Source organism: Emericellopsis atlantica, assembly GCF_019669845.1.
Source record: "Emericellopsis atlantica unplaced genomic scaffold F5Z01scaffold_19, whole genome shotgun sequence".
Lineage (NCBI taxonomy): Eukaryota > Fungi > Ascomycota > Sordariomycetes > Hypocreales > Bionectriaceae > Emericellopsis > Emericellopsis atlantica.
Genome location: NW_025764721.1, coordinates 327,304 through 348,459, shown reverse-complemented (window position 1 = coordinate 348,459; position 21,156 = coordinate 327,304). Strand labels below are relative to the sequence as shown.

Sequence of the window (21,156 nt, the reverse complement as noted above, 5' to 3'; positions counted from 1 at the left end):
CGAAGCAGCAAACTCGGTTAAATCTGTGCCATAGATCAAATCAATAGAAGCATCAAACCTTCATCGTTCGCCCGACCATAGGCATGTTTGACATTCTACCGTGGCACGTGCCACCGGACCACGTCCGCGGACCCTCGTTTTCTCGACTTCGTTCCTCAAATAGGTCTGTTTTCCTGCACATTTGGCAGTTTCCCCCCCTTTTCTTTTCTTTCGCATCTTACAGGATTGCGTGGAGAACATGAATCATGACCAGCTCGGGGGTTTCGTGACTCGGCGGCACAAGCTTGCCCGAGGAATATCACTGGCCGATTCGGGGGAATAAAGTGCTTGATAACTGCGCATCGCGATGACACTCGAAGTTTGTTTTGTACGGAGAGGAAACAGTTTCCGTAGGAATGCGTCAGGCGGCGGATTGCGTGACGTCTTGTCATGAGTTATGCTTGTCCTCGCTTCGATACGCCCTGTTAGGGAGAAATCTCGCCAAATGGTCCTCTGTTTCCCTCAATCAAAGACTGACCCTCTCTTATCAAGGGCTTAATTACAATGACACATGAATCCAAGGGGTGGTTAAGCGACCAAGGCATTGCCCTGGTCTAGCGAGTTGTGCCTGGTATAAGCGTGACAATCCTGCGCGACAGAACATCAGTTTCCACCAGCGGCATTTGCTATCAACTGAATCTGTCTGATGACCCTGATTCATATATACACGTCATAGGCGCGTGGCACTGGCCCCCCGGCAGTCACAAAAGCTAATACTCGAAGCGCCACCTGGGGTCCTTGTCACCTGGCCAGTCTCCAAGCTCGCCCACGGCCTTGACTTCCTCACAAATGGCCTCCCTCCTCTTGTTCTCCTTTCGAAGGACCCACCAGAGGCTCGTGCAGACGACGACGTTGGCCCAGAGATAGCCCAGTGCAAAGCTGTGGCCTACAATGAACCTGGGTCCGTCACCGGACCTGTAGAGCTGCGTGCCCAGCACGGCACCACAATTGCCGATTGTGATTTGCATTGTGTTGCCGACGGCACGCTTCGTCTGCCCGGAGACGTTGATGGCCGGCCAGGACAGCACGAGGGCCGTGGCAGGATAGATACCCCCGGCAGTGAGGAAAGTACCTGCATAGGACAGGCCAGGCCGGTGGACAGGATCTGTGTTAGCGAGCAGGATAATGTACCCCAAAGACGCAAAAATGGCAGAGCCGCCGATGAATATGGCGTGTTGGACCAGACGCTCCGACAACACTGCGACGGTCAACGTGGTGACGAACGCAAAGGCGTATGGAGGTATCGTCAGGAGCTGGGCGATGGCTGCTGTATAGCCCAAGTTGCGGATAATGGTAGGCTGTTGTTCACATTAACCACAGAATAGACATATGGTTGTATACCAATCATACCAGAAATAGGGAGAAGGTGTACAGCGGCAGACTCATGGTGTGAAAGCCCAACCCGTACAGCCAGCACTTGGGGTCCTTGATGGCCTCAAGGGCGTTCCCCCACGTGAACCTCTCGTCGATGGTGGCGTCGCTGTCAGCAGCGAGACGCGCATGAATAAATTTACGTTCCGCTGGGGTGATGAACTTGGCTGTGTCAGGATAATTCTGAACAAACCAGTATGCGCCGAAAGCAACGACCACCGTGGCGATACCCTCCTGTTCGCCGGGTATTAGCAACACTCAATGCAGCTTCAACTTAATAAGACCCACAAGAATAAAGACCCAGCGCCAACCGTTCTCCCACTCGATTCCTCTCATGTGCCCAATGCCCCAGGCAAGTATCCCGCCAAAGGCACCGGCCAGACTCGTCGCGCTGAAGAACAGGGAGATTCGAAACTGTCTCTCGCGACGTCTGTACCACATACTGAAGTAAAACACAACGCCGGGAAACAGACCTGATTCTGCAACTCCCAGAAAGAACCTCGAGGCGAAGAAACCAGGCAGGTTGTGCACTAGCCCCATCAGTGTGGCCACGACACCCCATACTATACCCAGCGTTGGTAGCCACATTCGGGGCGAGGTTCGCTTGAGGATGACATTGCACGGGATCTCGAAGAGAACGTAACCGATAAAGTACAAGGTGAGACCTGTGAGATACTGGTTGCCGGCTGTAGTCACTAATTAGCTGCGCAGCTCGTCCGTGTGGTGCTCGGGATTTCGCGTACTCATGCCAACGTCGTCGAGCAATCCTTCGATGCGCGCGTTGCCGACTGTCAGTAATTAGTACATGTATGTTTCAGCAACAAGACATGTTAACGAACCATTGGACCTGTCCAGGAAGGAGAGCAGGTACAGTATCCCAACAGCCGGCAGCAATTGCCAGTCCAGCTTCCTCAAGAGAGCCTTCTCGTTGACATTCTTGATCTCAAGATCGGATGCCTCGTTCGGTGGCGTTGAAATTCCCAGTGAAATGCTATCGCCCTCGCCCATGGGAGCTTCGAGTACGGCCTTGTCTTCCTGGAGAGTCATTGTTCAGCGTTGTCAGTCTGCAAGGTGTCGAGCAGCTCTGGATAGAATAGCCAAAAGGGGGAAAAGAGCACATACTTGAATAATACCCTCGAATTGTAATTGCATTATCATACCTCATCCACCATGTTCAAGACGCAACTTGTCCCTGGCCCACCATTGGCTGAGACCCGGTCATGTCATTCTCCGTCGCGATGGCGAGATCAATCGGCACCATCCTCACTGCCGAGCCAACCAAATTCATAATCGGTCATTGAAGTTTCCCAGATTGCCCTGCCTTCATTATCTCTCCGACAGGGCCGATGTTGACATTCAGTGGAGGCACAACTCTGTGCGCAACCTCCCAATACACGTGTCTCCCGGTTCGCGATTCCATGCATGACGAGGGAAAGGAGCAGAGCGCAAGCCATGAAAACATGCGAGACAAGCAAAAGCCAGCACTTGGCCCCGTGGTCCCGGTCTATTGCAGTCAATGTATATGCGTACGAGTCCGTCCAACAAAACGCCGGTCCATGCTACGCCCGTACGGCGTATGAAAACACGCCATGCCACATATCACCACATTAGCTCAACAATTCCTTGATATCCTCGATGCGCTGCATCTTCTTCTCCTCGTCGCTCATCATGCCAAGAGATGTTGCACTGCACAACGTTAGCCACAGGTCTCCAAGCGTCTCACACAGCAAACTCACATAAACTTCTTCCGTTCTTGGACTCGGAGCATCCTCTCCTCCACGCTGCCCTTGACCACAAACCGCTTGACAAACACTTCGCTCTCTTGCCCCATGCGGTGCACGCGGTCAATCGCTTGCGCCTCGACCGCAAAGCTCCACCACGGGTCCATCATGAAAACACGACCGGCGCTCGTGAGATTGAGGCCTACGCCGCCAGCGCGCAGACTAATGAGGAGCACTGTGAAGCCCTGACCCTCGGCGAACTCGCGCAGCACGGCCGCCCGGGCCTTTTGCGCCATCGAACCGTCCAAACGGAGAAACTTGATGTTGGCGCGCGTGAGAACGGGCTCGATCAGCGACAGGAAGGACGTGAATTGCGAGAAGATGACCGACTTCATCTGCGGATGCTCCTTGCGTAGGGCACGAAGATGGCTCAGGAGAGCGACAATCTTGGCGGAAGACGTGTTGGCCCCGAGACGCTGCAGACTGATCCGAGGTTTGTTCGTCTCGGGGTCGACATCATCCTCGTTGCGCACAACCTCGAATAGATCCCGCTTGTCGAGGGGCTCTCGGCAGTTGAAGCACTTGGGGACCTCGCCTCGATCTGTCTCATGCCGCATGTAGTCCAGGATGCATTTCTTGCAGGCCGAATGCCAACACCCGGTCACGAGTTGGTCGTTCATCGGCTCTTCGAAGCACAGGGGGCACTCCTTTTCCGATTCGTCGCGAATCTCCTTCAGCGCATGCGCGCCAAAGGTTTGGTTGCTATCCTTGGAGGCCTCCTCAACGGCGACCGTAAAGTGACTCAGCAAGGCGTCCAGGTCCATATCGTCGGCCAGACCGGTGGCAGCATCAGCCGCCGCATTGACGTCCTCCTCCTCAGCCGCAATCTCGCGGTTGCGAACCAGCATGGGGTGACAGCACGACTGCCTCAATCGCAGCAGCTGAGCAAAGATGGTCGTGTATGCCTTGAACACCGTACCGGCTTCGAGGTTCTGAGAGAACGTCCGCTTCGCTCGGGTGAATATGTGGTCGTAGACGCCTCGCTCTGTTTCAGACAGCTCAATCTCTACAACGTCAATCTGCTTCGGCGGAAGGGGTACCAAGGGTTCACCAGTCGGAGTTCTCATGTCCTTTGTGCGACGCATGACTAGAGGCTCTAGCACGGTCTGCACCACATCTAGCGCCCTAACAAACTCGCCCGACTCGAATGGCACCGTGATGAATGTACGCCAGAAGGAGAAGTTGTTCCACGGCTCGACGCCCAAGAAGCGCACCAGACTGAAGAGGTCTTCCAGCCTGTTGACAATGGGCGTACCGGTCAGGACCCAGCGATGAGACGCCGAAATATCGTAGCAAGCTTTGGCAGTCTTCGAAGCTCGGTTCTTGATGTGATGGGCCTCGTCCAGAATGACACGGAAAAACTTCAATGAGAAGATGCCCTTGTGCCAGGACTTGTCGCCATCACGAGCAGCAATGGCGCTGAACTCGGACAGAACGATGCCATAACTGGTGATGACAATGTCAGGCGCCCGCGATACATTGCCCCCTGCGCAGAGTGATTGCAGGTTGTTGCTCTTCTCGGCGCCGTAGTATAGCTCAATCTTCATGGTCCCCTCCTTGGAGGCTTTCTCCGACTCGCTCTGCCACTGCGCCAGAAGCGACATTGGCGCGATGACGAGCGTGGTGCAAGGTGCATCAAGCACACCCGACGCATTGGCTCCGAGCCTCGGGAGTTGATTCACATCTGATATGCCTGTAAGACTGGCTTGTCGGGCTACCTCGGAGCGATGAGAGTGAATCAGACTCAACATCTGGATCGTCTTTCCAAGTCCCATCTCATCAGCCAGTATGCCGCCGAGACAGTGTTGCTCTTGTTCGGGGAAGTCGAGGGTGAGATCCCCAGAGTACGGATTGACGTAGAACTTCTCCTTTCCGCTGAACAAGGGTAGATCATTGTCATCTACGTCCTTGGTGGGCCAGACGTACTCTTCCCACAGTGGATGCATCGATGGTTCGCGGCTACTTCTCTCGTCTTTCTCTTTGGCCATCATCCAGTGCAGCGCTTGCTTCTGGTATGTTCGAAGAGTCATGGCAAAAGTGTCCGCTGGCTCAGCTTCCGGAGTGTTGAAGTCAAAGGACTGCGCCTTCTTGTACAAAGCATCGAGCTGATCCTGCTCTAGCTCCTGTCCCTCCTCTTCGGACGGAGGTGTAGAATCGCTGGGCTTTTCCGCCTTCTGGGCCTCCTTCTGCTTCTTCTCGTCCATCTCGGCTGCCTTCAACAGGCCTTTTCGACCTTCACTGGCTTTCTCATTGGCGACTGTAGGCTGCAGATTGACCTCCTGAAACAGTCGCACCATGGCTGTCTGTCGCAACCTGAGGTTCTTTTCGTCTGTCGTCTCCTCTTGTTCGAAAGGCCTGGTAGACCTGTCGTCGGCCAACTTGAAGCCTCGCCTCTGAAAAGCAGAGTTCAGAAAATGGCACTTGAGTTGCAGAAAGACTGTCTCGTTGGTTCGCAGTCTCTCTGGGGCGTAAACGCAAACAGCATCGAATCTGCATAGCTTCTGGTCGATCAACACGGACACCCATGCGGACGTATCTCTTTGGAGGCGCCCTATTTCACGGCCTTGTTGCGTCGTGAACCGCACAAGAACGTCGGTCTTTCTCGCTTGGATTTGCCGGCTCTTTGATTTCGCTGCGGATGTCTGTGCGACCTGCCGCTCAATCCTCACGATATCGCCATGCTTTAGTAGATTCGTGCCGCTGCATGTAGCCCAACCTTCAGCTCCGAAAGCACCAAGATATCGCTCTCTGGGAACATCTTGCCGAGTAGGCGGCGGTGTCTCGCTGTTCGGTGTAGTCGTTGGAGAGTTTTGGCTCGAGGGTTGCGGCCGGATGAGAGTACCTAGTGATGGTGGTTTCTGAAGCTTCTTGTATGTGCCGTCAAAGTACATGTTGACAGCTCGCTCGAGGTTTCCACCGCAGTGAGCCTGGATAATCGAGATAACATCGCTGCTGACGTTGGCACCAACAAAGGCCTCGAAGGTATCCTTATCGAAAGTTACAGACGAGGACTCGTGTTGGAGCTGAGCGGGCGGCTGTGTCCGGACGCGTGTTGGCGTCTCGTTTGCTGATCTTTCGACCAACACTTGCCTATTTTCGGGTTCGCCGTCAATCTCTTCTCCCAGAGGGCGCTCCTTGTGGACTTGGGGGCTGTCATCTCGAGGGCTGAACGCAATAGGATCAGACGAAGCCTGCTCGCCTTGCTCATGGAAGAAGCGACGTTTCTTCACAGGAGGCTCCTGTGATGATCGAAAGTCCATTGCGCTGGGTAATCATTGGGTTCTCAGGAAACCTGAGGATGTTATTACGTGCAACATGAGCGCAAGCATCTTGAGGCAAACAGGCGTGGGGGAGACGCGGTTGAACAGTGGCGACGCGCAAAACGCGAGGAACGTCAGCACGTGATCACGCTCCTGCCTATCCACTTTAAAGGACTTGAAGATCCGCGAAGCTCGACCATCCCGACGTCATGCTCCAATGATTTCGTCGCGAAATGAAAGCATGAACTCGACACTTTGCGGCGAATAGCCCTGACCTTCTCACTTGATCGGCAACCGTCCTGGTCGTCTGGATGAATCGATCTCGCGTCTTGTGCAATGGCCTCCATAGGCTTGCACGGGCTCAAAGAACCTGCCGTGGCTATGTCACGGATGCAGATGTAGCTTCAGCGAGGAATTACTGTCTCAAGCAGCTCCAGTACGTTCGCCGAAAACAACAGATCGAGCTTCACTCACAAACCCAGAGCCAGTGACTACGATGCCCACCTCATCCGCCGATTCGTCCCTCCGCCATGTCAGGACATGTACGCCGCTCTTCGTACCCTGAACCTCGAACTCGTGCGGCTGCCGGAGCTCGTCTCCAACCCGACGATTGGAATCATGCGCATGAAGTTCTGGCAAGAATCTATAGACAAGACATTCGCCGGACAGCCACCCCGCGAGCCTATATGCATCCTGCTGGACAAGAGCTTGCAAGACGTGGAGAAGCGCGCGGGCAGTAGCATGAGGAAGTCACTTCGCTTCTGGGTGTCTCGATTGGTCAAAACGAGGGAGAAGCACATGGACAACCGACCTTACACAAGCATAACTGCCTTGGAGGACTATGCGGAGAACACCTACTCGACCATGATGTATGCGACGCTGGGCGCGATGCCGATGAAGTCCATGCACATGGATCACTTGGCAAGCCACATTGGCAAAGCGTGCGGCATCGTGGCGGTCCTCAGAGGCATTCCCGTTCTAGCTTCGCCGGCGAGGCCCGTCAAGACGCCCTCTGGAGCAGATGCGCCGAGCACACACAAGCCAACGCTCCTTTTGCCGCTTGATGTCATGGCTGAAGAAGGCGTGAAGGAGGAGGAGGTCTTTCGCCAAGGACCCAATGCGCCGGGGCTACAGGATGCCGTCTTCAAGGTTGCGACCCGAGCGAATGATCATCTCATCACCGCACGTGAGATGCTTAAGAGGCTGGAGCAAGGCGAGGACCCGGGTCACGACTTTGAGCACCAGGGCGAGGGGGAGCACGTCTACGAGATGGGCCAGAGTGACACACAGAGAGAGATACGGGCGGGATTCAGTGTTTTGCTAGAGGCTGCGCCGGCCAGCCAGTATCTGGAAAACCTCCAGAAAGCCAACTTTGACCCGTACACGGTCAAGACAGGGGGCTGGAAACTGCCGTGGAGAATATGGCAGTCACTTTCCAAGAGAAAGCTGTAGACTACTGTACAAATGAATTGTATTTATACATTGCCTGATTCCTCATATGCCTGGTTACGTTGGTTGTGAAGACTCAAGGTAGCCTCTCGGTAAAATATCGGAAGTGGACCCTGGCTCCAAATTTCAGAGTGCGACCGCCGGATCTCGACAGCAACTCGCGATTGTCCAACATTGCACGCGACAAAGTCACAACCCGTCGCAAAAATGCTTTACGAACTCATCGGAATCGTGAGTGCACTGCACTGCTAGTCTTACCTGACAGCTAACATAGATAGGTCCGCCCAGGCAAAGTGGCCGAAGTCAAGGAGTGCGTGACCCCCCGAACCTCGAATCCTCCCAAACGACATCAAACACGCAGTATCACCGGCGCACATGGACTGACTGAATCATAGAATCGCCACAAGCGTCGGATCCCTCATTCTGCGCAATGGCGGTGTCGTTCGTGGCATCTCCAATTGGGGCGTCTTCAGCCTCCCCCGTCCGATCTCCGTCCACCAAATGAAGCACACACACGGCCACTACTTCGTCATGCGCTACGACTCGAGTACCAAAGTCCACGAGGACATTCGAAGCAACATGAGACTGGAACCTCGCATGATCCGCGCGACACACGTCAGGTTGGGCGACGGGCGGTTGGAGAGCATGGCCAAGTTCGGCAAGCCTGATTGGAAAGAAGCCGCCGGGTCCATGAAGGTCAACGAGGTCTAAAATTCGAAAGTGGCGGGAGCCTGTAAGATATCAAGAGGAACATAGACGTGTATCATATGGTCTCAACGGCGTCGGGGGTCTGCTTTATGAGCATGGCATGAATTATACAATTTACTGCTTTATCACGGGGGGGAGTCGCTGGCAGGCTGTGCGAGTGCTTGGTATGATTGTCATGATGCCTCCAGTCATGATGTCTATACGCGTGATCTATGGTTGGTATCGCGGTGAGGGCTCATAAGCGTCAAGGGTCTCCAGCCTGTACCAGCTAGGAGTCATCCACTTCCATTGCTTCATTGGCTTTCACGACACCCTTCTCCTTGCACCATGCCACGAAATCGTCGATCACGCTAGGCCACGCGCCGTCTTCGCTCCAGAACGACAAGGTCTCATCCTCAACAGACTTGGTCGCAAAGTTGAGCGTCATATTCCACATATCCTTGTTGACGGACCGCGTCCACTTCTCAGCGAGGAACTGTTTCCACAGCTGGAACCAGTCGTGCTTCGCCCCCTTCCATTCCCAGCCGGGCGGCGAGAACAAGACTTCCCAGTACGTGAGCGCGTTTTCGAGACTCAGAGCTTTCTGGTCCTTTTCGCGCGCGCATACGAATGTGTGTTTGTAGACGTTCTTAAACAGGTCCGAGTTTGTCGACAGCGACTTGGCAAGATTGCTGACATGTTTGGACTGCGCCTTGAGATTCGGCTCGCAGCTGGAGTAGTTAGTGCCATTGTTCCACTGGTTTTCACAATGTGTGCATACCCGGTATCTTTCCAGCCGTTTACAAACCCGGTTCGTGTGATTTCCCCGACGCTCGGTGCTTGCACGAGCTCCATAGCCACCAGCAGCTCGGCATTCTCAATGCTCAGGCTGAGGTCCTCACTGAGATACTTCATGACCGCGTCCAAGCCCATCTCATTTTGAGCATCTTGGGCATCTGCTGAACCGTCAGCTATTGAGCTATTCCGACATAGAAGGTGACTGACCTCGTAAAGAATCAAACAACTTCTCTAATTTGGGTACGACTGGATTCTGCCTGGGCTCAGTGTTCGTTGTCTGGAAATAGCTGCAGTGGTCAGACACTTGATAGCCAACCCAGGAAGAAACAACATACAGATCGACAGCTTGGTTCAGATTGTACCCCGTCGACTTCAGGAACTGCGCATCATCATGTCAATATCTGACCACGTTCGAAGCCGTCACCACTGAATCATGGCGGGGGTGGGGCACGACGAAGAATAAGCACCGACCTTGTTTGCAGTGCGCTCCGTGGAGCCTGTGCTGTCTTGGAACATGGAGAGCATGTTGCGGACGGTTGCCGCTGAGGGTGCCATGGTCGCTGCGTATAGAGTTGTGGTCTTTTCGTGTGAAGGTGTTTGAAGGCTGAGCTGCGTGGTCCCTTGGTGCGAACACCTTGATTTACCATTTGATTTATACAGTGCATGAAACTATAGAACACTGTATGATAAATTCAATGCTCTGCGCATGAGCTTCAAATGATAACAGATTTGCAAGCCAAAGAAAAGGTGAGATCAGCCTAAGATTCTCACCCAATCTTTGGTCAAGATGATTCAAAAGAATGTGCGCATCTGATCCGAGAAGAATCGCTCAGGCTCATGATGCAAAGTCCACGACTCACATACAGTGTATGCACAGTGCGAGTCGTCAGGCTGCAGGCTGGCCTATTTACGCGCTTTTTGTCCCGCGACGCGTCTCGCATCCGACCTCAACACCCCCAGCCATCCGCTTGTCGTCGTCTTCCTGGTTTCTTTGACTGGCAGCTAGACGTCCTTGCCATGGCGTAATGGAGTCTTCCGCATATTCAGAAGATGGCCAGTTCACCGTGGATCCAGCTGCACCATTGAAAGGTGTTTTCGTCTGCTGCACCAGCATTCCGCCTGAACACAGGGTGCGTTCTCTGCCTGCCCCAGGAACCCGAATGCTGACGATATGCAGCAAGAGATAGACCAGAAGGTTGTCGACCTCGGCGGCGTGCACAAGTACGATCTAACGCCAGACGTCACGCACCTCATTGTTGGCGACTACGACACACCCAAGTACCGCCATGTCGCACGCGAGCGAACCGACATCCTGGCCATGGACGCCACATGGATCGACGCCTTGTCCGACCTATGGAAGAACGACGAACCGATCGACTTTCTGGCTTTGGAGAGGCTTCATCAGCTGAAGCCACTGGAAACGCGAGGGTCGATACCGCCTACGCCCGATGCTGCGCCTGAGAGACAGTCGCTGCTCGTATGCTTGACAGGCTTTGGGCATGATCGGGACGCTATCGCCGAAAAGATTGTTCTCTATGGAGGGAAGCATACAGATGATCTAACGAGGCGCTGCACACATTTGATTGTCAGCAAGCCCGAGGGAAAGAAGTTCACAGCGGCCAGATCGTGGAATATCAGGACAGTGACCCTCAACTGGCTGGATGCGACTATCGCACGAGGCATGATCTTGGACGAGTCAAAGTACGACCCGCTTCTACCTCCCGAAGAGCAAGGCGTTGGCGCATGGATCAAAAGAGACGTCCGGCGCCCGTCGTTGGGCAAGAGATCGAGAACTAGCGCTGGTCCGGCTGAAGAGGGGAAGCGGAAGCTGCGTAAGACGGCCAGCATGAGGCTCAACTCGGAACGGAGCAACCTCTTGGGCGATATTCTAGGACGATCAGACTCGAGGGAATACTCCTTTGCGAAGCCGGCGACGGACACGGAAGCGCAGCAGACACCAAAGCAGGTGCCCTTGGCGCCCCCTCGACCGAAGTCCACATTCTCAGATTGTGTGTTCTACATCCACGGTTTCAATGAGCAGCGGACTGCTGTGTTGGCGCAGACTATTCAAGGGATCGATGGTGTGATTACACCAACAATCTCCGAGGTTGCAACCACGAAAAACGCATCATATCGATTCCTCGTGGTACCACAGACGTCTCAACCCGAATCACATCCGCGCGCACCGTCCGATCAAGTACACTTCATCACTGAATTCTACATTGAGAAATGCCTTCAGAACAAAAAGTTCTTTCCGCCGGATGACGAGGATCCTCTAGGGCGGCCATTCCCCGCCTTCCCAATTCCCGGATTCTCCGACCTAAGGATTTGCAGCGCAGCTTTCACGGGTATCGAACTGAGCCAGGTTTCCAGAGCCATCAAGCAGCTCGGAGCTAGTTTCGAGGAGCAGTTCCGAAGGTCAACAAGTGTCCTGATCTGCAAGTCTCTCGGTGCCATGAGGAAAGACAAACTCAAGGCTGCCATGGCATGGGGTGTACCGGTTGTGTCGGCGAACTGGCTATGGGAATGTATTGCTACGGGCTACAACGTCCCATTCGACGCCTTCATCTACCCCGAGATAAGGTCACACCTCCGGGGTCGACCATCGCCGCCGGAAGAAACGTCGACCACCAAACCACGGCTCGACCAGTCTCGTCCTGTCCAGAGGGTGTATTCAGAATCCGCGGCGAAATCATCGCGGCAACGCCCACAAGAGCAACAAAGCAAACCTGACCCTACGGCTTTCCAGAGTGAGGAACAGAAGACCGCGAAAAGGCCTATGGCACAGGACTCGACGATATCCGCTGACTTCGCCACGGCCAATACACATCCAGCAACTGCCGCTTTCGACCCGCCGTTGACTGAGCTCTCCGCAGCATCCCTCAACAAATCGCCTTCACCCCCCAAGCCGACACGCAGCAAATCCGAACCCGCGAAGAATGACGAACCACCTCCGACGAAGGACGACGCGGCTGCAGGAGGCGAAGGCGGTGATGACAGCGAGCAGGCAGAAGCCTCACGGCGCAAGGCCGCTAAAGCCGCCGAGCGCCAGGCACTTTCCTCCAAGCTAACCACCTTGCTCTCTGCATCCACGTCGGCCGCAAGTCCAGAGACGGAGGAGCCGACGGCACGACCGCGAAAGCGTCAAATCCTCGGCCGGGCTGTGAGCAACGTGTCGGCAGGGAGTAGCGCGACGTCGGCGCCCGCCACTGCGGCCCTGGAAGACGAGGGCAACAAAACGCCGCCCAGGACACAGATTGGATACGCCGACCCTGACGCTATGGATCACAAGGCGGCGTTGATGGATCGGATGATGGGAGGGACGGGCGATTTGGACAAGACGAACAAGACAGCCAAGGGAGCTGTTGTTGGTGCGCGATCGTTGCGCAAACGATGACAGGACAGATTTAGCATAGCATACCGGCGTTCAAATGTACGGATCTAGGATGATGAAATGATTAAATTACTGCTCGATGCTTCTTTTTCTCTCCAGTGGTGTAGGTCTCGCTAGTACGTAGCGCTCGGGACATTTCCGTACAAACAGGCGAGCGCACCAAATATGCCACGCAGAAATAGATCCGACCCGAATATCGTAACGCCTCACGCCGTGTGTGCCCTCCTCCCCATAGCAGTCTTCGGGTATCGAGAATTAGAAGAAAAAGAAACTAAGGCTGGATGGCGAGGAAGTTGGTTCCCGTGATGGCTCAGCAAAGGTGAAATCAAAGCTGCGCAAAAACAAAGAAAAGAAAGGGAAAAGGGCTGCCTCTCCTCGGGAGAGTCGAATCGATAAGAAACAGTGGATGAGAAACAAAAAAGGAAAAACTTGAGTCAGTGACACCTCGCAGTGCCAGATGTCCAGGACAAAGAGTAACCCTGCTGGCTCATGCGTGCCTCCAGAAATGCGTGATCTACACTTTCAATGCAATGTCTCGCGACATCTCATGTGAACCATTCATGGCGTGCTCTCCTTTGGGTGTATCACCCGCGTTTTGGGGCGTGGCTGCTGGCTGCACCTCTACTTGGTGTGCTGTTTCCGGTTCGCTGACCTCGAGGCGCTCCCAGTCCTCGGTGCGCGGCTTTTTGGCTATAGCCGATCGTGCTTGGAGAAAGGGGCCTTCATCGTGAATGACCATGGGATTAGACGGCACGGGTTCACTCTCATCATGGGGGGTCCCCAGTGTAGAGGCAGCGCTCTTGCGCTTGCGTGGTTGCTTGGGCGTTGTTTCTGATGCGCCGGGACCAGTGCTTTGGCGACCACCCCTTGTCTGACCAGAGGGCCGTCCGATATTCTTATAACCATGCTTATGGCGAAGGTCGGTCAGCTTGGGATCATGGTAGAAATCGTGCACGATCTTGGGCAGATTGAAAGAGCCGTCTGGGCTCTCGAGCATAATCTCGTATAGGCGATGGCGCATCCAGTCCACGGGCGAGATATCCAGGTGGAATTTGGAGAGCTCGGACAGAGTTTCGCAGAGACGGAAAAGGGTATCATAAGACGTGATGCCGCCCTTGGAGGCGTGCATAAATGGCTTCGCGAGGAGCTGGTAAGGGCTGATCTGGTCCTCGTCATCCAGAAACTCGAGGATCTTGGTGCCGCGGTTGACTTGTCTCCCAATCTGGTACTTGCTGGACCCCGACTTCTCCTTCTTTGCCTCGAGCTCAATAGCGCGCTGGTGCTTCTGATGCCATCGCTCTTTTGCCTCAACGACTTCTGACCGTACGTCCTTCCAGTCGGGTTCCCAGTATGGGTCGCCGGGGTGGATCTTGCGCCTCGGGACGCCTGCCATGCACTCAGGCCACGTGTAGACAGTCCCATCGTGTCGCAACACAAGGTTATCTCGGTTGATCTCCACCAGAGGTTCGCTTGGCCTTTCCGGGGCCGAGGGGGAGTTGCGTGCCGACGCCACCGGCGTGGCTACCAATGGTGATTGAGGTCTGCTGGTCACAGGCTGATTCGCCGGAGTGAACCCGCCGTTGGCTGGTCTAAAGCCCCCCGTCGTAGGTAGAGAATGCCTCATAGAGGGAAGAGCCTGAGCCGCGGGCATCGGGGGTTGACGATGCGGAGGCGGCGCATGTTGCTGACGCTGGTGCTCGGGACGCTGAGGGGCGATGGCTTGGGGATGACCCAGATGATGAGGATGCGCGGGTTCTGGGGCATGGAAATGCGGGTGGACATGGGCATGAGCATGAGCATGAGCATGAGCATGGGAGTGAGGGGGTCGGCTATCCAACACGGACGGCGGTGGCAGTCTCTGCTGCGATAGCGAGGGTAGAGTCTGCGTCGATGGCAGCGCCGGCGATGGTTCCTGTGGGGTAAGGCCCCGAGGAGTCTGGCTTGCCGAGATGGAGCGATGCTGAGGCGTGTTGTGCAATGATGTCGACGGTTGTGGCGTGTGACCAGCGCTGGGGAGAGACTGTGAGGCCTCAACTGGCGTCCCAGCAATCGGACGATCTCCGTTGTGGGAGGCATAGCGGCTCAGGCGATCACGGTCGGCGTGTAGAGTGTCGGCCCACTCGTGAGAACCAACCCCTGACGGAGGTGGGAGAGAATGCGTCTGGATTGTAGGCGCGTGACTTAATGACCTTGGTGGTGGAAGGACTTGTTCGCGGATATCTCTTTCGAGGCGTTTCCTTTCGAGAATTTCCAGCGCACGCTTGTCCCTCTCCCAGCGGTCCCATTCACGGGATTCTCGCTCACGAGCAATCTCCCGTTCGCGCACGGCCTCCCTGTCACGACGCTCACGCTCGCGCACTTGCTCCTGGATATCTCTTTCGCGTAATTCCTGCTCGCGTCGTTCCCACTCTCGCTTCTCGCGCTCTTCCCGCTGTCGCACCTCGTGATCATGGGCAGCGCGACTTTGTGCATCCTCCACTGTCGGCCAGCTCGTCGAGGCATCAGGGCGCCGTTGCTCTTGGTGTTGTGGCTGTGGTTGCGGTACAGGGTACGCCCTCGGCGGGGACTGGGGGCGCCCTTCCCGACGAACGATATCCCAGTGTCCGTTTGGTGTAGGATGAGTAGGGGCCTTGGGTGGAGACGGCTTTGCAGGTGATGGGACAAGCGCGGACTGAGCGAGTGCTTCCCTGGCCAGGATTTCCTCGTGCGACGGCTCACTGGGGGGCGCTGACTTGGGTGCGGTTGGGGGTGCTGCTGCAGGTGGTGTCGTGGACGCTGGCGGTGGTGGTTCAAAAGATTGTCCACGAGGTGGTGATGGCACGATCGGGAGAGGGCGAGCGCGGTACTCTGGTAGGAGCTTAGGCGGCGCCATAAACTCAGGGGGCTCAATGGTCGCATCGTCGGGTAAAGGCTGGTCGCCTCGCTTCTCGCGGAAAAAGTTGGTCATGACCCTCATTTGATGTTCCCATTCCTTGTGCTTCGTTTCCACATCGATGCGATGAACATCATTCAAGCTGCCGAACTCGGACTCCTTGGCTGCCAGGCGCTGCGAGACGTCGCTCAACTCGTCTTCCGTCTGGGCCAGCTGTGCTCGGAGGCGCGTGTAGGTCTCATATATCGCATTGCGCTTGCCGCTCAGCTCGCTCAATTGAACGCGCAGATCGGTTGTCTCATGGCTGTATTTGGCCTCGCGCGCGTCGCGCCACTCCTTGCACTCGGTCTGGAAGTTTGTCCAGAATTTGTACTCGGCATCGTCCCAAATCTCACGATTCTCGTCGGGCGGTATGCCCTCGAAACTCTCCTCCTCCACGGCCATGGTGGGGTCGATGCAGACTTTGGTAGTAGCCCAGCGGCCCTGGTGTCGTCGTAAGTCCTCAGATACAAGGTCAATGGATGACACGTAGCCGTGCTCAATCAATGAGACGTGACCTAGAGACGTGACACAAGAGTTGTGTGGCGCGTTCTGTAACCCGCTCGAACAATAAGAGGATCGCGATCAGACAGCGAAAATATTGATGGAAAAGTACCTAGCACCTGTGCTGCTGTGTCCAACAAAGTTTAGAGCCGAATCTAGTCGTGTACCTGGTAAGCTTTGTGTCCTGGCCGGGTGTTGCAAGGCGCCAAAGCCAATCGATCTGAATCGCAGGTGCGCGAACTTTGTTGTTGAGGATCCGAAGGACGGAGAGAAATGCTGGCCAGTAGCGCCGCTTGGCTATGTGATCAGGCGGCAAGGATGTGGGCAAGACTGAGTGAGCATTGACGGGTTCACAGATACAGACAGACTGATGCAAAGTCCCGCGAAGTCAAAGCGCGCGTGTTGTGGAGGGATGCGAGGTCGGCTCAGGCAGCCAGGGGGTGGAGAGCGCGGGTGGTCAAAAGTTGCCAGAAAGATGTGACGTCCGGATGCTTTGCTGAGCAAAACGCCTATGCTGCTGATACGTAGACAGATCGGTAGTAAGTATTAGATAGATAGGCGGACCAGGAAGGGTGCGTGAGGGAAGGGGAAATTGCAATGATGGGTGGGCAAGGCGAAAAAGAGCGATGTAGCGGCGGAGACGTCCTACGCTTGACGATCACTTGCTTAGTCCAGTCCTTGGTCCAGTTGTAGCTCAGGCACGATGTCAAAGGAAGGGCAGGGAGCGAGCGACTGGAGCCAGCGAGTGAGTGAGTGAGTGAGTGAGATTAAGCTGAGATAGGTACGTAGATTACCTACCTTAGGCTACCTGCCATGTGGGTCTGTCCTCTCGAGAAGGCTAACCAAGAATGAGCAGAGGGAAAGTGCGACGCATAATACTGTAGAATACGGGGGATGGAATAGGCTGCCTGGCCAGTCAGAAATAAGGCAGGCAGGCGGCTGCTTCATGCGCCTCCCCTATTAGGTGGGCAAGGCCAGGTACGTACCAGCGGGACCTTCTCCCATTCGGTGCAGCCGACGACAGTCCATTCACGGAGGCTTCTAAAAAGTACCGTGGGCAATAATATCAGGAGACTAGACTCAGCACGACTGGAGCTGCGTACAGTACGAGAGTACCTAATTAGCAATAATTACCTAGGCACTGCGGCTGGCCAAGTCGCTAAGTTTAGGCTTGGTGGATATAGTGCAGCTAGTGGGTAGGTCCAGCCGCACCTGCACAACGTTTCTTACCTCTCAGCCGGTACGGAGTACGTAGTAGGAGGGATGTATGCTTGACCGGATATACTATCAGTTTTCAGTGCCTGTTTCCGACTCCATCCATGCTCACAGCTTAGGACCATGTCGTCGCAACGTCGATTCGCACATTAGTCACTCATCACGCTGCATAGATGGTCGGTCGGTCAGGGCTCTGTACTCGGGCCCGTAGAAGAAAATAGGATCCCTGCGCCCATTAGTCCCGAAAAAAAGCTACGCGCAGTCTCCACTAGTCGCGGATCATCTATCGGCAAGCATCAATATCCATGTGCAGAATTATGAGTTCTAGTCTTTGCATCACTACATTTAGTAGTGTTGTATTCGTGGTTCGCAAGGCAGACAGACGGTTCTCTGATTATCGCCGGCGATTAAACCAAGCTTGAATGGGGTCCATGTCGCTAACAAGCCACTACTGCCAGATAGTGCGCCGCTCGCCCTGTATATGCACCGATAGCCTGCCACTCTGTGACAAGGCACATAGTACGTGCAATAAAGGCAGGACCCATACTGTATCCGCTACCTTATGCATGCATTCACCACACGTGAGTCTAGACTAACTAATAATGTGCATGCCGCACAGACGGGTACTTTGGGTCGCCTGGGTCGCCGATTTTGCCCTTTGACTGTTGGTTGGTCATTCTGCGAGCATAAATCCTTCTCCTGCTAACGAGACCCAACAAGTGCCCGAACAACTTCAGGAATGCACTTGGCTAGATGGGCAGCATGAGTGAAGTGAGCCGATCATTTTAGCCCTTGCCATCACCGACATCCGAGCATCGCTTGCCTGCTTGCGCGCGCCCCCTCAAAGACAAGACGCTCATTTCCGGACAAGGCGACGCTCTGCTGCCGCCAGCAAAAGAACATACGACAGCTGGCCATCATTATGAGCGACGACATAGCTGAGATGAGCTAATAAGGTACCTTTGATATTAATTGTCAAGTAGTATATCGTCCACGGCGCCCCTGTCTGCATCAACCAAGGTCATGTCCCCACCCGGCTCGCCATCTACTTCCGCTATAGGCACGCGACTCGTAAGATAGCCGGGGCAATCCTCCTCGCTAGTCTTACACACTCCTGGCCGATGCGCATGCCGACCTAGCACCTGACTCAGGCCAGCCGTACGATCCTTCTACGGATTTGTCACAAGAAACTCTATTTCCTGGCGACTGGAGCTAAGAAGCTCCTTTCCCATCGGTGCCCAGATACCATCTCGACCACACAGTCTAACTTGGTACGACGAGCCAACCGCACTGCTTGCCTGCATACATCATGTAGCGCATGCGAGAGAGCCCCAGCGCGGCTTCTTGATCTCACACGTCGAATCTCGTAATGATCGCTCACAACAGCGGCAGCTGTCCTTGTTCTCTCACCCACCCCCCTTTCGCCTGCTCCCCTCCCCACCACGGCACCACCGAGTCACCGACCAACACGTCCACATGGGGTTTCTGATTCGGCATACGGTACGAGGCGTGGGAGCCAGCCACACGACGCCAGCTGAGGCCAACCAGTGCGACTCCCAAAGTTCTCATCGACATCAGTCGAGGAACGCCCTTTGTCCCTTGCTTGCTTAGCAGCCTGACGATAATCTGCCCTTGTCTCTTCGTCTTGCTCATACATGTATATTGGGGGGTCATGGGCCGTGAACTACATGGACCCTGTCATTGGACGTACGTAGTTAATCATCGGACTCTTGAACCAGTGAACCACTGGGGAATCACGGGTTCACGACTCCGCTCCACGCCGCCGACGCGCATGAAGCTCCCTTGTTTAGGACTTTGAAGTGCGCACGCCGCACGGTCTGTTGGTCGGTCGGTCAGGCAGGCAGGCAAGCACAGACATATGTCGGTATGAATAGTCCGCCTGTTTCGCATAATGTCACAGGGCGAGCCCGCCCTAGGGGTGACAGTGGTCTCACACGTTGGTTCACCTTAGTTATGTGATTATCCCTGCCATTTTTAGTCCGCTATGATCATGTCCGTAACCGAGGCCGATTCTGGTCAATTATGCCCAATTAATACGCGGCAGTTTGTTTGCTGCTGCTAGACCTTGTACTACAGGTAACTATCTGTCTCGTCACCCGTCATCACTACCCACGCACATACATGCGTACATACAACCTGGATCCATCAGGCTGCAGCACCGCAGTCACATTCATATCAGCTTGGCTTATTACGCGCTGGATGGCGTGGATGATCCCATATTTAGCCAGGCCGCGCTGTGCCGCGTTGGCCACCAACAGTAGGCACTGCTTGCTTCACTGTCAGAGAGTCGAGAACATGACTGTATGTATGCATGTTATATATATACTTTGCGCGCTAAGCAAGCTATTAATGGGAGGCTGCGAAAGGGTAGCTAGTGTGTGTCGCATCATCTCGCTCGCGCTGTCCCCACGCTCGAATAACCGTATCAACCCAGTGCCAATGTAGACTGGGATATTACAAAAGAATAAACGCCAAGCCGTAATCCAGCCATTCCTTCCATGCTGATGTTCTTTTTGAGCTTTGTCATGAAGCAACCATACGCCTGTGTCTCCCAATCCATATCGACAGAACCTGCTCGGTCTTTGCTCAATACTTTGTCGAGTATCGCGCTGTCGTGGGCGAGTAAGGCATATCGTACGCGCTCGTGTGGCCATAGGGGTCGTCTGTGTAGACTGTGGCCCGACGGTCCTCCTCGGGCAGGAGATCCTTCACTTCCCAGTTGTTCATACGTGTGCCGACGGAAAACTCGAGATCCTCTTTGGTGATTGAGTCCCAGTACTGCTGGTGTTAGCAATTTTCCACCGCAAAGCCCGATCGAGTATCGACTCACCTTGTACACCATCATGATGGCCAGCAGATTGCAGCCCGTCGCGATAAGGAGGCCATCAAAATAGTGGCTCACAGCCGTGCAGATCTTGGCGCTGAAGGCGTAGAGAACAACCTGGCCCACAATGAAGAAGAAAACGCCGAAGACAATGTCACCCAGAGGCCAGCGATCCTGCAAGGTCTGCGTGACCAGCAGGATTTGCATACCCACGTACACAGCCAACTGGATCGCGTTCAAAAGATACAGGACCACGAACAGACCAACGGTGTTCGTTGGGCTCATCCCGGCAATCGACTTGAAGGTTCCCAGCGAGACGAGGAACGTGATGGCGAACGCGATGGCGGAGCACACCCTAAGCATCCAGACAGACAGAGGTGTGCCATCTTCGTAGAGCTGAAACCCCACGAATCCATTGATCAGCAGGGCCGTGACAACCGCGCTGCTCAGTCCATTCTGAATCGCCGCAAAGTATGGAAAGGGCGCGCTGCCAGGTGGCACCACACCAGCGTCCATCACGAGGGAGATGGCTGTCAGGATCATGTAGAGGTAGAAGAAGGTGAGAATCTCCTTTCGCCCCACGGCCGTGAACTTGGATCGAACGTGTAGGATCATAATGATGGTCATGATGAGGGCCACAATGTGTAGGACCGAGGCGGCCCCCTCAAAGATAATCGTGTTGGCGAGTTCAATGTTGCGAGAGAAGCAGTCGGCGTCGATGCCGTTGCGGCCGGAGGAAGCGAGAACAGGCCCGAGCGAGGCGCACATGGGGAGAGGCGCATTCTCGCAGATGGAGACGAAGCTTCCAAAGCCTGACATGGTGCCGATGCTTGGGAGACTTGTTGTTTTTTACGCAAACGAGGATCCGTCTCGCTGTCGGCTTCGAGGTAACTTCGAGGTAT

The 21,156-nt window shown here is 54.9% G+C and overlaps 7 protein-coding genes across 7 annotated transcripts; 2 read left to right on the top strand and 5 right to left on the bottom strand.

Annotated features, from left to right (window-relative positions):
- Window positions 1-749: 749 nt before the first annotated feature.
- Window positions 750-2,457, bottom strand: F5Z01DRAFT_675651 (major facilitator superfamily domain-containing protein; the record flags this gene model as incomplete). The annotated part of the gene is made up of 5 exons (XM_046265171.1): window positions 750-1,337; window positions 1,390-1,644; window positions 1,699-2,096; window positions 2,154-2,198; window positions 2,250-2,457. The coding sequence occupies 5 exons, from the start codon at window positions 2,455-2,457 to the stop codon at window positions 750-752; spliced, it is 1,494 nt and encodes a 497-aa protein (XP_046116772.1).
- Window positions 2,458-3,017: 560 nt separating this feature from the next.
- F5Z01DRAFT_624789 (SNF2 superfamily RAD5 protein) lies at window positions 3,018-6,451 on the bottom strand (the record flags this gene model as incomplete). Its single annotated transcript, XM_046261388.1, has 2 exons — window positions 3,018-3,096; window positions 3,147-6,451. 2 exons carry the CDS (start codon window positions 6,449-6,451, stop codon window positions 3,018-3,020), a joined length of 3,384 nt encoding a protein of 1,127 aa, XP_046116771.1.
- A 311-nt stretch (window positions 6,452-6,762) lies between these two features.
- F5Z01DRAFT_709879 (phytoene synthetase/ ribosomal protein S6) lies at window positions 6,763-8,734 on the top strand (the record flags this gene model as incomplete). Its single annotated transcript, XM_046266472.1, has 5 exons — window positions 6,763-6,887; window positions 6,934-7,837; window positions 8,090-8,131; window positions 8,179-8,210; window positions 8,296-8,734. The coding sequence occupies 5 exons, from the start codon at window positions 6,763-6,765 to the stop codon at window positions 8,609-8,611; spliced, it is 1,419 nt and encodes a 472-aa protein (XP_046116770.1). The 3' UTR covers window positions 8,612-8,734.
- F5Z01DRAFT_659613 (Cullin binding-domain-containing protein) lies at window positions 8,735-9,985 on the bottom strand. Its single transcript, XM_046263786.1, has 5 exons — window positions 9,857-9,985; window positions 9,721-9,764; window positions 9,593-9,672; window positions 9,369-9,543; window positions 8,735-9,318 (listed from the first exon to the last, which is right to left on the bottom strand). Exons 1-5 carry the CDS (start codon window positions 9,938-9,940, stop codon window positions 8,877-8,879), a joined length of 825 nt encoding a protein of 274 aa, XP_046116769.1. The 5' UTR covers window positions 9,941-9,985; the 3' UTR covers window positions 8,735-8,876.
- A 176-nt stretch (window positions 9,986-10,161) lies between these two features.
- F5Z01DRAFT_659612 (BRCT domain-containing protein) lies at window positions 10,162-12,848 on the top strand. The gene is made up of 2 exons (XM_046263785.1): window positions 10,162-10,515; window positions 10,563-12,848. Exons 1-2 carry the CDS (start codon window positions 10,411-10,413, stop codon window positions 12,780-12,782), a joined length of 2,325 nt encoding a protein of 774 aa, XP_046116768.1. The 5' UTR covers window positions 10,162-10,410; the 3' UTR covers window positions 12,783-12,848.
- Window positions 12,849-13,037: 189 nt separating this feature from the next.
- F5Z01DRAFT_188661 (uncharacterized protein) lies at window positions 13,038-16,293 on the bottom strand. The gene has a single exon (XM_046257986.1). The coding sequence runs from the start codon at window positions 16,093-16,095 to the stop codon at window positions 13,294-13,296; it is 2,802 nt and encodes a 933-aa protein (XP_046116767.1). The 5' UTR covers window positions 16,096-16,293; the 3' UTR covers window positions 13,038-13,293.
- A 3,723-nt stretch (window positions 16,294-20,016) lies between these two features.
- On the bottom strand, window positions 20,017-21,073 carry F5Z01DRAFT_675644 (chitin synthase export chaperone; the record flags this gene model as incomplete). The annotated part of the gene is made up of 2 exons (XM_046265170.1): window positions 20,017-20,208; window positions 20,261-21,073. The coding sequence occupies 2 exons, from the start codon at window positions 21,071-21,073 to the stop codon at window positions 20,017-20,019; spliced, it is 1,005 nt and encodes a 334-aa protein (XP_046116766.1).
- Window positions 21,074-21,156: the final 83 nt, after the last annotated feature.

Coding starts and splice junctions, on each gene's coding strand:
- F5Z01DRAFT_188661 (XM_046257986.1), bottom strand. CDS start 16,095: ATGGCCGTGGAGGAGGAGAGTTTCGAGGGCATACCGCCCGACGAGAAT.
- F5Z01DRAFT_659612 (XM_046263785.1), top strand. CDS start 10,411: ATGGAGTCTTCCGCATATTCAGAAGATGGCCAGTTCACCGTGGATCCA. Junction 10,516..10,562: donor GCATTCCGCCTGAACACAGG/GTGCGTTCTCTG, acceptor GACGATATGCAG/CAAGAGATAGACCAGAAGGT.
- F5Z01DRAFT_659613 (XM_046263786.1), bottom strand. CDS start 9,940: ATGGCACCCTCAGCGGCAACCGTCCGCAACATGCTCTCCATGTTCCAA. Junction 9,673..9,720: donor CTGAACCAAGCTGTCGATCT/GTATGTTGTTTC, acceptor TGACCACTGCAG/CTATTTCCAGACAACGAACA. Junction 9,319..9,368: donor AACGGCTGGAAAGATACCGG/GTATGCACACAT, acceptor TAACTACTCCAG/CTGCGAGCCGAATCTCAAGG.